Here is a 14,127-nt window from a genome sequence, read left to right as displayed (position 1 = left end):
GGAATTAAAAAAGATATCAAGAGTACTAGTTGAACTATTACAAGCCAAAAAAATCGACGTTCATATCACCCATACACACTAACTCATCACACAGAGGAATGACTGCAGCAATAGTCTGTTCAAATGCCGTGATACCATCTAATAAATTAGTTTTAGGCGGACGGTAAAAATTACCAATAGCAACATTTATCCCTCCCACTCTGACCATCACCCAAAATTGCTCAAAGCATTCTACAGATACAGTATCAATTGGTACCGCTGAAAGGACGTCTCTTATGTATATGCCTACTCCCCCTCCCCGAGATCTGCGATACTTCCTATAAAATTTAAAACCGTAAATAGCTAAAACCTCATCACTTATCGCGTCGCTCAACCAAGTCTCCGAGAATATCAAGTTTCAAATGATTTAATTTATCTTTTAAGGCATTTATGCTGGGCAAAAGTGAACGTATGTTAATATGACCTACATTTAAATTTTTTGAGTTAGCCATAACCGAAAAGAATTTCCAATGTATATACAGAATAAAATATGTATCAGTATGAAATTACATCTATACCATTTTCAAATTGTTGCGGGAAAGAAAAGTAGCAGGTCAAGTGGAATCTCCCAAGCAAAAGCCAGGACGACCTACAAAAGTCCTTGATGAAAATGCTAAATGTATAATTCGAAGAAAAGTTCACTCTTTTTATTTTAAAAAGGAAATACCCACCCTAGACAAAATTTTAATGGAGCTTGGCCGAGATGACAGTATTCCGTTGATAAGTAGAAAACTTTTATGGAAAACTTTAAAACATATGGATTTTGCCTGGGAAAAGCATAACCGCAAAGCACTTTTACTGGAGAGCGACGAAATTGTTTGTTGGAGACGACAATACTTGAGAAGTATCAAGCAGTACCGCAGGGAGCAAAAGAAAGTTTTTTATCTTGATGAGACGTGGATTAACGAAGGTTATATAGTCCAAAAAATGTGGCAAGACAAAAATATAACCAGTGCTCGCCAAGCTTTCATAGAAGGCCTGTCTACGGGTATTAAAGTACCTTCGGGAAAAGGAAAAAGACTTATAATCACACATATTGGAAGCGAAGAGGGATTTTTAAAAGAAGGTCTGCTAACCTTTGAGTCGACTCGCACAGGAGATTACCATGAAGACATGAACTCAGACGTTTTCGAGGACTATTTTGGTGAAATGATAAAATTTCTTCCGGCTAATTCGGTGGTGGTTATGGATAACGCAAGCTATCATTCACGGCGAATAGAGAAGACGCCAACTTCAAGTTGGAGAAAGCAAGAAATTATCGATTGGCTGACTGCAAAAGGTATTGCGTTTGAAGCAAATTTAATAAAAAAAGAACTGCTGGCAATAGCAAACTTACACAAAACTCGTTTCATGAAATACGCCGTGGAAGATATAGCCGAAAAATATAATATAACTGTACTGCGCTTACCGCCATATCATTGCGAACTAAATCCTATAGAACTGATATGGGCGCAGGTAAAAGGATTTGTAGCAAGACAAAACACGACTTTTAAAATGAAAGATGTTAAGCTACTGTTTGATCAAGCCATTACGGAAGCGACACCAGAGAATTGGCGAAAAGCAGTCCAGCATGTAATTAAGCAAGAGGACAAAATGTGGGATCTTGACAACCTCATCGATCAGACAGTCGATCCTTTAATTATAATGTCAAGAGGTGATGACAGTTCGTCAGATGACGAAGAAGACTAATCTATTATAATTTAAAATTGTTATACACTGTTCAAAAAGTGCCAGATCCAAAAGTGACATTTTCAACTGTTTTACTCTACATATTATGTTCAATAAATTTGTGAAAAAAATATATTATTCCATTTAAACAAAAGTAACTTTCTAAAATAAAATAGCATTTAAGTACATTAATTATAAGGTAAAAAACAAGTCCCAGTTGCACGCCTTTGGCGAACCGTTTTCAATGTTTATCAGTGGGTAACAATGGGCAAAACTCATAAATTGACCCAAAACCGGGTGGCACTACCTGCAATCAACGAAAAGAAAGAATTTTACATTGAAACTAATACCCAACTAAGGTAGTGGCATAAAATATTGGTGGATCACCAGGTACCACTTTTGCATACCTAATGAGGTTTTATTGCTCTACACACTTCTGAAATAGAGTATAAAGAAAAAGGACAATTAGTTATATAGAGATAAATAGAACAAAATATTCATGAGGTTAGTTCATTCAGAAAGGCCTCGCTTTTTATAAATATAGCATTTTCTCCGTCATTCTTCCTTGCCAAGACCTTGCCATTCCGATGCCAGACGTATTTGTATCCCAGTTCCTTTAAAGCCTTGGCCTTTTTGAATAGGCGATAGGTATCCTTAGTTAACTCTTCATCTATGTAGATTGCAGCATCAGATATTTCCAGACCACAAACTCTAGGCGTAATTTTCCTCTTTTGAGACCGAGCAGACAGGATGCGGTTTTTAAGTTCTGTGTCTTTTAAAGTTAAAGATATTTTGGGTCCAGCCTTTGTATTAAAAGAATGCACTCTAGCAAAGTCTTCAGGTACCACCTTGACATTCAAAGCAGAACAAAGCCTTAACAAGATCCCCAGTGATTACCCTTGTATCACTTTGACCGTTTTATAAGGAACATTAAGCACTTGATATGACCTGATTACTTTATCTCGCAGGGCAGAAAAATGTTTCTTTCATATTTATTTTCAAACTCAGAAAGGCTTATCCTCGAGTAATGAAGACAAACTTAGCGAGAAGTATTATGCTAAAACCTCCAATCGACGTTGTTTAATAAGTTGAGGTTTAGGATAGTTTGGAAGTGTCTTCTTTTAAACGTTTGACTTCCTGCTACTCACATCTTTTTTCACACTCCGTACCGTATTCTAAAAATCCGTCATTGAAAACATTTGAAAATTAAATTTAACGAAATTTGCCTCGTTGCCTTCTAAATTTAAAACTCCAGTCGAGTCTTTCTTCATGTTGTCACGATCTTTCAGGCTGGCTGATGGTTTCCTTGTCGAAGTAAGGCCTTTATTTATTCTGTTTTTGGTAACCAAGCGTTTCTTGGAGCCCTGGAGATTCACCTTGACCACTTTTGGGAATCCGTGACTAAAAAAAGGCTGCCTAATTAGGCTTTAATAAAAAATACAAAACTACGAAAAATCGTAATATGATGATGAAAAATTGCCTGTGGCTTGACAGAATCTTCTGGTCTGGTCTTCCTAAGTTTCACAGTAAAAATTAAACGTGACTGAAATAAAAAATTTATTATAAAAGTAAAACATGTTTTGTATTTTTCACGGTTTGCTTTATCGCATACCTGAAAAAATTTGGTTCAAACAATGCCCTTCAGCAAGATCCAGAAATTATAAATATACCTACTTTATCCCTTCCCTCCCACCCTAATTTGATATTTATAAGCAGACTGTTAAACCAAGATGTAGAATTATAGTAAAATGATATACTATATAGTAAAATTGTTGTATAACTTTTATGGCTATGTTTTTTTAACAAAAAAATGCATTTTCTTGTAACCATAGCAATTACGCGTCCTAGTTAAAAACACAAAAATATTTCCAGAAATATCCACATTTATTTTCAAACAATTTCAATAAAAATTATATATAATAAAATTCAACATCAAAGTTACAATTTTGTTAAAAAAAAGTATACCAAAAACTCAAATTATGCTTTGGCTAAAAGAGTCCTAATAGTATTCTCAAGCTTGATGGAATCAGCGGCAAATTTCCTGATGCCATCTGAAAGTTTATCAGTAGCCATTTGATCTTCATTTAGCATCCACCTAAATTTAGACTCTGTGAGTTCCAACTGTTCGAGTTGAACTTTTTTGGCCGTTTCTGGGCTCAATTTACGTGGCAATTGCTCGTGGCTACTTTCCAGTTCTCCCAACAGTTTTGGACTTATTGTTAACAGATCACAGCCAGCTAAGGCTTTGATTTCACCTAGAAAAACGAGTTTTAAATCTCATACTTAATTTTAGGTGAGTTTTTACTTGTGTTTCTGAATGATGCTCCCATGACGACAGTCTTGTAACCGAATTTTTTATAATAATTGTAAATTTTTGTAACTGAGATGACACCAGGATCTTCTTCACCAGAATATGATTTTTTATCTGTGTTTGCCACATACCTGATAAGAAAAACTGTAGACATAAAAATCAGTAAAAACCAATCCGACTTACCAATCCAAAATCCTTCCTACAAAAGGTGAGATAAGAGTTACCCCGGCTTCAGCACAAGCGACTGCCTGAGCGAAATTGAATAGGAGAGTCAAATTGCAGTGGATTCCATATTCACTCTCTAAAATTCTAAAAAGGATCATTAAAGACTGACAAAATTTTAAATATAAAAATCTTACTTTGCTGCTTGGATACCTTCCCATGTTGAGGCCAATTTGATTAATATTCTCTCCTTGTCAATTCCATTTTCTTTATATAAATGAATGATTTTTTTTGCTTTGTTTACGCTTCCTTGTGTATCAAAAGACAATCTGAAGTAACACGAATTTATATGGGTATAATTGGATAATTGAAAAGTATTAATTAGAGAAAACCAAATAATTTGAATTCAAGAGTAATGTTAAATATTGTTTAGTCTTTTGATTCTTTATTAAAATATATACACATCTTCCCTACAAAATTTCTAAAAAAGTTATGAATAATACTTTAATACCCTTGAGCAAAGTAAAAAAACACTATCAATTAATAAGATAAGCTTATTATTTTTAACCAAAGCTATTGATATAATTCGATTCACTAAAATTAAAGCAGTTTATTTAGAAGAGGTTTGAGAGATACTTAAATAAAGATTGGTATCAAATTATGTAAATCTCCTGACCTCTATCTGAAAACTATTTTTTATTATTGAAACTATTATCATTTATAAACAAAGCAATATTTAAGAGATCAAAAGTATTATAATTTTTTTTAGATGTCTCAGTATTATTATGCTCTCTTTATATATCTCTCTGTACATCTGGGAAAAAATAACTGATTTTAATTAAACATTTGCTATGGTTTTCTAAAGGTTTATGAGTTTATGTATTGTATAGTAGTTTATGTATGGTTTATGTATCTCATTATTATTTTGATTTTCTAATATGTCTTCCACTTATATTGAAAAATTAATTTTAATCCACTATTCAATTTTTAATGCAAATTGAATAAGTTGATAAAAACCCTTACCTAGCATCGACTTCAGTAGAGACCCTACCAGGCACAATTTTTAAGATTTCTATCCCAAAAAGTACGCACAACATGTCCATCGCGTTCTCAACTTTTTCTTCCAAAGTGTTTCCTAGTTTTTGGCCATATTTCACTGCTTTCTCAATTAGGGGTTTGTATTGTGGCAAACTGGCTGCTTGAAGCATTAAGGATGGGTTTGTTGTGGCGTCTGTGGGTTTGTAAGCCTTCATGGCTGAAAAAGAAACCATTGTAAAAAGACAAAATTATAAGTGTGGAAATATACCATCAAAAGATTTTTTTTTTATTTAGCATTAATTACACCTATTAATGTTTACTTATAATTTTTTTCTTTTAATTTATAAAATATTTGTATTTATTTATAAATTTTAACGTCCGTCGATACAAAGCTTTTACTATTACTTACAAAATGTAATGTTTTTACTTACTATATACTACTAAATATATTGTAGTATGTATTATTTAATTATCATGATAATTTATAATTTTTTATCAATTTTCACTCAGCTTTCATATTACTCTACATAAAATCCCATCACCTTTTTATGAATTAAGCTTACCAGACCATTTTGACTTCTTGATCAAGATAAGTTAATTGTCAAGTCAAAATGTAAACTTAGTAACTGAGTTCCATGAATTATTTTCACTGCCTCAGCTCAAGGTATATTTTTAAAAAATAATAAATGTGATGTAATAATTTAGAACATTGTTTCTCTTTCTTACCATAATACAAAATATAATTACATTTATGATCTACAATTCATGTTGATTAGATATATCCATATTTAATACTATATTTATTAATCCTTCAGTAATAGAACAATATCTTATTGCATACTGAAGTAAGCTTGTAAATTAATCATTTATTAAATTTCTTTCCTTATTAAATATTTACCATTTAATTAGGTATATTATTATAATCAATACAAAAGAGGGATTAAAAAAATATCAGTCAAATATTGTTATATCAGTCAAATATTTTTATAACTTTTAATTATTAATTTGTATTATTTCATTTAATGTGAGTCCAATGAGGTAATTTGTTTTTAATATATTTAATGAGTGAAATAAATGAATTTGACCTGAATTTAAAACATTGTTTTTCATTTGTACATTACCCTTGTTAAGTTTTCAAACTTTTTTTTAATAAATCCTATGCCATGTTTTCTTTTTTTTTTAACAGAATAGCATTATTATTTAAGTATACCTTTGTACTAAAACAACTCTAAAGTACATACTGGCACTAATAATAAAAGTTACAAAGCTGAAAGAAAAAAGGGATATTAGAATAAATACAAGTAGCAATTAGGAAATTTCTAATTATTTTAATATTGTCATTTATATTATAAAATCCTTTTGAAATAAGATACGCATTGACAACTGCTTTAAATATTTTTTATTTCAACAATCACATCTAAACAGACCATTTATAATTATAAGATATTGGTCCATAGAAAGATATTTTTGTTTTTGAACAATCTATTAAATAAAAATCAGTTTAAATATTAGTATTACTGGTTAAAAAAGAATTAATACTTTCAAAAGTATCATATCATATTCAAGATTTTCCTTTATATAAATTGAATAATTGGTTTATTTCATTGTTATTAAGAGTGATATTTATTTTTAAAAAAAGGTAGATACCTATTCATTATTTAGGGTGCCTCCAATTAAGTCATCATTATTAGTATCTTTGTTAATAGACTCCTCTAATACACATATAATATTCTCCAAAAATACAGAACCATGGATGAACTTCAACACATACTCAAGCAAAAATATGATCACTTCCATTAGACTTCTTGAGGCTGAAAATCACTCTTACTCTTATGAAATAGTTTCCATTAGAAATGATTTAGAGTCTTTTAAAGCGTCTAAGACTCCAATGGTAATCCAAGACTCTGATGACGTTGAACCACATACCAACTCTAGGTATAGGTGGAGCCAACAAATAATTCTGTCAATTCAAAAGAACCATCTTCATATCAACATAGCTACTCCTGTACAAATAAAACACTCTTCTCTTTAGCTAAGAAATACACGTTTTTATTTATGGAGACTCTAGTACCAGACATCTATCATCGATTCTCAGGGAATTGTCAGGTGCCTGCTATGATATATCAGGAAAAGTAATAAGTGGCGCTCCTTTTCACAGACTAAGTAAAGATATTTTTAGTAATGTTATTAATTATAATAGTTAAAATAATATAGTTGTATGTATTAATTTAAGTTTTACGCAGGTGACATTGTCTAGTCTAAGTAATCTGGTGTCTTATCTGTGAGAGTTATCACAAATGCTTTTGAAGGGTCATCACATCGACTATCTATCTGGCCCCCATCTATATTCACTGTGTGTGTATATTCATGGCGGAACATTGATATTAATAGAGAATAAGTTTTTAGAAAGATATAACTTTGTTGATGTAACTAAGTTTAAGTATCACCTGGAAGAAAAGCTTTTGAATCTTGCATTGTTTATTTTAAATAATTCAATTTATACATTTTCAGCCTTTACAGGTCATCTTCATGTATTTTCAATACTTCTATTGATAAATTATATAACATTTTAGGCGAAATATCGGTAAATACATCGCTAATATTGACAGGCAAATGTAAATGTAAATTTTTTAGACTGCAATAACTCTAACAATTATTTGTCTATATGTAGAGTGCTGAAATCTTTTAATTTAAGTATTCATGTATCTACCCTATGGACAATTCAGTATAACAATTCATCTCTGTAGACCAGCATGGATTTTTTAGCGGGCGATCTTGTGTTACTAACTTATCCTGTCTGTCTAGCCACATCTGTGAATCACTTGATGTTAATACTCAAGTCGATGTTATTTATACCGACTTCCAAAAAGCCTTTGATCGCATAGATCACTATATTTTGCTGCATAAATTAACTCAGTATGGTTTTTCAGGGAGATTATTTAATTTATTTCATTCCTACTTGATTGCTAGATCTCAATATGTTGAATATGAGAGCTTTAAATCAAATAATAAAAAAAAAACTTTTTAACGTAACGTCGGGTGTGCCACAGGGCTCGAACCTGGGTCCGCTCCTGTTTAGTTTTTTTATAAATGACTTGATTGAGTCACTCACTTGTCATAGGCTGGCTTTTGCCGATGATTTGAAGCTATATTTAAATGTATATGGTGTGGAGGATTGTATTTTTCTTCATAACTGTCTAAATACATTGGAGGTATGGTGTGCTGTTAACAGATCAGTGATCTTGGTATCACCTTTGACTCTGAATTTACATTCGTTCCACACTTCAACAACATAGTCAAGTCAGCCCTGAGAAGGCTTGGGTTCATAATTAGAAGTTCTCAGAGTTTTACTTTGGAATCTACATTAAGACTGCTTTTCTGTTGCTTTGTGAGATCAAAACTGGAGTTTGGCTGCATTATATGGAACCCGCTCTATCAGAATCATGTTGGTCTCCTGGAATCTGTTCAGCATAGATTTGCTAAGTTTTTGGCCTTCAGGCAGGATGGCATATATCCGGTAAGAGGGTTTGATCATCGGCAACTATTGGAACGCTTCAATCTACACCCATTACATCTCAGAAGAATAATCTTCTCTGTAAAATTCCTGCATGGGTTACTGAATGGATTCATTGATAATCCTGTACTTCTTTCTGGTGTACGTTTCATGGTGCCTAGGCTTAATGCTAGACATCCCCTAACATTCTTTCTGCCAAGGCCTCATACTAACATCCTGTTGAAATCACCACTATATACAATATGCGCTATATTTAATCGGATCTGTCACATGTGCGATATAAATTTCTCTCCGGTTCATGTGATTGTCGATATCTTGGTGGATCATTACTCTTGGGATTAAGATCCATGTGTTTAAGTTATAGTTATATTGCAGTTAATTTAATTTAATTTTGTTGAATATGTGATTATCTTGTTAAACTTTTATAATAGGGTTTTTATATCATATTAATAGTTATTTGTTCTAATTTTTTGGATAACTTTTGAGATTGTGACTTTACTTTACTTTTTTTCTTTTCTTTTCATTCTTTTAGGTTTGTTTGTGTGTATAACTATATTTTTCATTGTTTTGCAACTGTTTCCTGTTATTGGGCAAGTTGCCTGTTGGAAATAAAGGCTTATTATTATTATTATTATTATTATTATTATTATTATTATTATTATTATTATTATTATTATTATTATTATTATAACTTTTAGATTATGTTTACTCTACGCTCTGTGAAACGCAGGTCGCATGTAGAATTGTAAATGCTAAGTTGTATAATCATGAGGCCATATTATGTTCCTTTCTTCTCAATGACAAAAGTGTACCTCAAGAAAAAAAAAGAGGGGAACGTTGTTCACTAGGAGAAGGTATAGCAGGAGTCTTTTAACTTCTGGTAAAAATCTCCGGTGTTTGCACTCCATAAGAGAATTTGCCCTAGAAAATTCCAGATTCATATCCTATTTTAATAGATATCGCAAAACTTCCCGCGAGACAGTGAAAGAAACTGGCAGAAAACTTATACTACTCGAGTAAAATAAACCAATCAAGAAATAAGAGAGTGTTTGAAAATTGTTAATGACTTACGTGGTAAACGTGGGAATCCTTCTTTTTCTAATCTCACGATGACGGCCGAAACACTCAATCTTTTTTTCCAGGGTATTGCTTTGGGTCTTTCAATAAAATTGCCTCAGATCCGCGCTTATACTTACACAACATTAAGGTGCCTGAAACATTTTTCTTTAGATCAACAGATTGTAGTGAAATAATGGGAGCTCTGTCCTTAATCAAAAATAAGAACTCTTCTGGATGGGATGGGCTATCACTAAAAGTCCTAATAGCGGTACCGCAACCAACCCTTGATTTTTTGGCTGAGGTGATAAATGTTTTATTTTTAAGTGGGTGCTTTCCACATTTACTTAAAGATTCTTTGATTATACCATTATTCAAGAGTGGAAGCTATGATGATCCATCAAATTTCAGACCCATAGCCCTGCTTCCCATGCTTGGCAAGCTTGTAGAGAGATTGGTAAAAACTAATAAATAAACTAACGAATTTTTGAAAACGCCATAATGTTGTGGGTACATCTGATGCTACTTTCAATTTTTTTGAGACTCTGTACCAGGGGTTAAATTCTGGGGAGAGTGTGGCGGCGGTGATCTGTGACTTATCTAAGGCGTTGGATTGTGTATACACAAAATACTGCTGCGGAAGCTAGAAACCTATGGATTCAGAGAAGTTGCTCTCGAATGGTTTCATTTTTACCTATCTAGACAAACACAAAGAGTATTCTTTAACAATGATGTCATCCCGTCGGCATAAGGATGCGGGTGTACCCCAGGGTTCTGTTCTTGGACCAATGTTGTTCTGCTTTATGTCAATGATATCTCTCAATTAGGGGCAAATTTACTATCTTTGTGGATGATACAAAGAATATTATTGATGGAGATTTAATTCTAGTAAAGTCATGGTCTGAATCCAATAGATTAACTTTTAATATTTCTAAAACTAATATTTTAACTTAAAAGTAACATAACTTCTGAACTGTCACTAGGCAAAATGAATCAATAAGTCCTTCTGAAACATGCAAATTTTTGGGTCTGACAATTGATGAGCAATTAAAATTTGATAATCATTATCTTCTCTTTAATAGGAAAGCTATCATCCAACTGTTATGCTATTAAAGTAATAACACATTCTCTGGGACTTGATGTGGCTAAAATGTTTTGACTATCATGCTCTTATCGAGTCTCACCTGAGATATGGTATTGTGTTTTGGGGTGTGTGCTCTCAGTATTTGTTCAGCTTTCTATTTATTTTGCAAAAAAGAGCCATGCACTCAACAATATAGGTCTCTTTCTTACCCCCTGTAGACCATTATTTTTAAAACACTCTGACCTGACACTGCCATGCCTTTTTTATTTTAGAGACTGTTTGTCTTATCCACAAAAAATATCGCCATCAGCTTGCCCCTCCCCTACTCGGGTTACAATCTCTGAACAACCTTCTCTTTACCTATGCCGATTCCAAAAAGTGAACAGATTAAGTCCTCTATTGTGTATGGAGACAGAAGGCTTTTTAACCACCCACCCCTTTGTATAAGGCTAATAAATCTTGAAAAACATTTTAGGAAAAATATAAAGAAACTTTTACTTGCAAAAGGATTTTATTCTCTAGACAAGTATTTAAATACAACTTTTTGACAGTGAGGAGATTTGTGTTACATGATGTTATTTCTTACTACTTTTTTTTTCTTCTTTTATGTATGGAAGAATTGTTAAAATTTTTATATTTTTATATATTTAAAAGATTATATTGTCAACTATCTTTAAGGTTTTATATAATGCTTTGTTAACAAAATATTATATTATGTAACAATAAAGCTATTTTTGACTCAAACACATATTGGACGAATACACTCCTATACACACAAGAAGGTCAGTTCAATTTTATCTTGAGAATACCTGTACCAACTTGACCAGAAATGCTCCTTTATACCAAGCCTGACAGGTACTTAAGTGTGCTCAAAAATGTTTTAAACAAGATGGTGATGTTTCTGCTCATTTCTCGTAAATTAAGTACATTTACTTGATGTTATTTTTATATTTTAAAGCCAACTTGTCTAAATTTGCCAAAATTATTAATATGACTATAACTTTGTTATTTTGAGGTTTAAGCTATTAGTGTAAATAAACTTTTTTATGAAGAAAATTATTTTCCTTTGATTTATATAAAAATATACAGGGGATTCCATTTAATAAAAGTATATTTTTCACATTTTCTCAAAAACAGGATGTTCATTTTTTTTTCTGTTTTCACCTTTTAAGAAAAAAATCATACTAGTTTGTTAATTTACCCAGCCCTGTATCTTAAATATTAATAAAGATGCCAAAAGTCCTGACAATCTGAGACACTCTGTATATTGACACACATACACAGGTGCTTAAACACTTGTGCATGTATGCACAATTTATGTAACTTATAAATAATTTATTAGAAATTCAAAAAAAAAAGATAATCAAAAGATATTGATTATCTTTTTTTTTTGTTGTTTGTATTGAAGTTTTGTTGTTTGTAGTAATTGTATCTACATTGCTGCAAATACTTGAATGTAATGAAAAAAGAGGTCTAACAATCTCAGATCATCATGATTCAAAAACTGATTTTCCTTTAATAATTTTTGAAACTTAATTGAAATAAATTTTTATTGTGATTGGCTTATATATGAAACAAAACATTTAAAATTGTTAGTTTGTCTCAGACTACTTTATCACAATCACTAATTTCATGCTATATTTATTTGTGTGTCTCTATCATCAATTTGTTATTATAACCACAATCTCTATTATCAATTTGTTATTATAACCATAATCACGACATGACTTGCATAAATTACCATTACTTAAGCATTCACCATTACATAAGCACTATTACTGTTATTAATTATATATTAAAGCTAAAGGGTGCAAAAGGATAAATAGCTATTATTTATGTAAACAACTTAGTATGATTGGCCATAATATCAGACCATAGTATATTCACTAACCTTCAAAATCCCCAGTGTCGGCCACAACAATAGTGAGGGCCTTAAGCTGTTCCAAGGTGTTTGACATCTTGCTTCTTTTACACTGAGGTTCACAAGACATGGTTGTGTGTAAAAAGTGTTAAATATTGAAAAAAAAAGAGAGATTAAATGAAAGCGCGCGTCTCGTGCTGCAGCCAATTGGTGATAACGCGATAATGATAGTACTAATGGTATGGTATGACCGAAACTTCTAGAGAATAATCAGCAGCGCTACTCGATATTCGGTTATCGCTTTCACCTTCAAGTGACTTCGGCAAGTTCCATTCAGGTCGGCGCGGGGGGTTCCAGTTCCACGTTACATATTTTTTTAGTGCAAGTTTGAAGTTCTCTATGCTTGGCGGGTTATTTTGAATTAATAATGAATTTTGTAGCGGATAAGGTTATTGGGATGGAACCCTTCCAGTAGTTTCCTTGGTTTAGTGGAGTTCTTTAGTAAAAAATAAGTGAATTTTAATAAAGTGACTAGAAATTTACTTTTTTAAATATTTTTGGTGATTTTTTAAATTTTAAATGAATTCTGAACAGCTGATTTGCGTCAGATAATGAATTCCACAAAATACCAAAATATAAACCGATTTTAGACGAATAACCAAAGCCTTTTGGTTTTTACCAATTTCCGATTGGTATTTACCAAAACGTTTAGGTGCTGTTGGTTTTTTAAAAAAGTGGCGTCATCAACCTACTGTTAAAGTTGTCACCAACATTAGCGGTAAATGCCCAACTGCCTAGTAGTTTTTCATTTTTGGTTACATGGTTTCTTAAAAAAAATATTAAAATAAAGTCTGAATTTATATATCCATTAGCCGAAGTTCTGTTGAAGGCAATTTAATATTAGAAGGGATATATTTCTCTTTGAAAGCAAGAATTATTTCTTGTGTGTCGGAATAAAATGACTGCCGTAAATATTTTAAAACCAACACGAAATTTTCATAAGAAAAAAAATCGATAGCCAGTAAGCACATAAGTCTTATTCTTGGATTAGCAATATCAGCATTACAAATAGAGTTGGTCATCATGGATAATCAAATTAATGTAACAAAAAATACTTCCAAAACAACAAAACATAGATCCTAAACAATGTCCAAATAAACGAAATTATAGGAACTACAAATACAAGAGTTTAGGAAATATGATTATTTATAAAGGAATATTATGTAAGAAATAAGAAAGTAGCAGATATAAGAAAGTACAGAAATAAGATAGAAATAAGCAGTATACAAAATAAAGTTGTTTTTGTTTATTATTTACTATTTATAATCAATAAACACTAGTTAAACTAAAACGTTCACACGAAAATAAGTTGTGACGTCAATGTAGTTGTTTGG

At 31.7% G+C, this 14,127-nt stretch overlaps 1 protein-coding gene across 1 annotated transcript; it reads right to left on the bottom strand.

Moving 5' to 3' along the window:
* Positions 1–3,570: 3,570 nt before the first annotated feature.
* LOC126736599 (probable transaldolase) lies at positions 3,571–13,296 on the bottom strand. Its single transcript, XM_050441032.1, has 6 exons — positions 12,764–13,296; positions 5,204–5,435; positions 4,378–4,509; positions 4,202–4,327; positions 4,013–4,149; positions 3,571–3,962 (listed from the first exon to the last, which is right to left on the bottom strand). Exons 1-6 carry the CDS (start codon positions 12,861–12,863, stop codon positions 3,685–3,687), a joined length of 1,005 nt encoding a protein of 334 aa, XP_050296989.1. The 5' UTR covers positions 12,864–13,296; the 3' UTR covers positions 3,571–3,684.
* Between the last annotated feature and the right edge of the window lie 831 nt (positions 13,297–14,127).

Source organism: Anthonomus grandis, chromosome 5 (genome assembly GCF_022605725.1).
Source record: "Anthonomus grandis grandis chromosome 5, icAntGran1.3, whole genome shotgun sequence".
In the NCBI taxonomy this organism is placed as follows: Eukaryota; Metazoa; Arthropoda; class Insecta; order Coleoptera; family Curculionidae; genus Anthonomus; species Anthonomus grandis.
The sequence above is the reverse complement of the archived record's forward strand: the minus strand, read 5'-3'. Positions and strand labels throughout refer to the sequence as shown.

Excerpts from the sequence above, each read along its gene's own strand:
- LOC126736599 (XM_050441032.1), bottom strand. The coding sequence starts at position 12,863 with ATGTCTTGTGAACCTCAGTGTAAAAGAAGCAAGATGTCAAACACCTTG. Across the intron at positions 4,510-5,203 it reads TCTACTGAAGTCGATGCTAG|ATTGTCTTTTGATACACAAG; the intron begins GTAAGGGTTTTT and ends GTGTTACTTCAG. Across the intron at positions 3,963-4,012 it reads AGCATCATTCAGAAACACAA|GTGAAATCAAAGCCTTAGCT; the intron begins GTAAAAACTCAC and ends TCGTTTTTCTAG.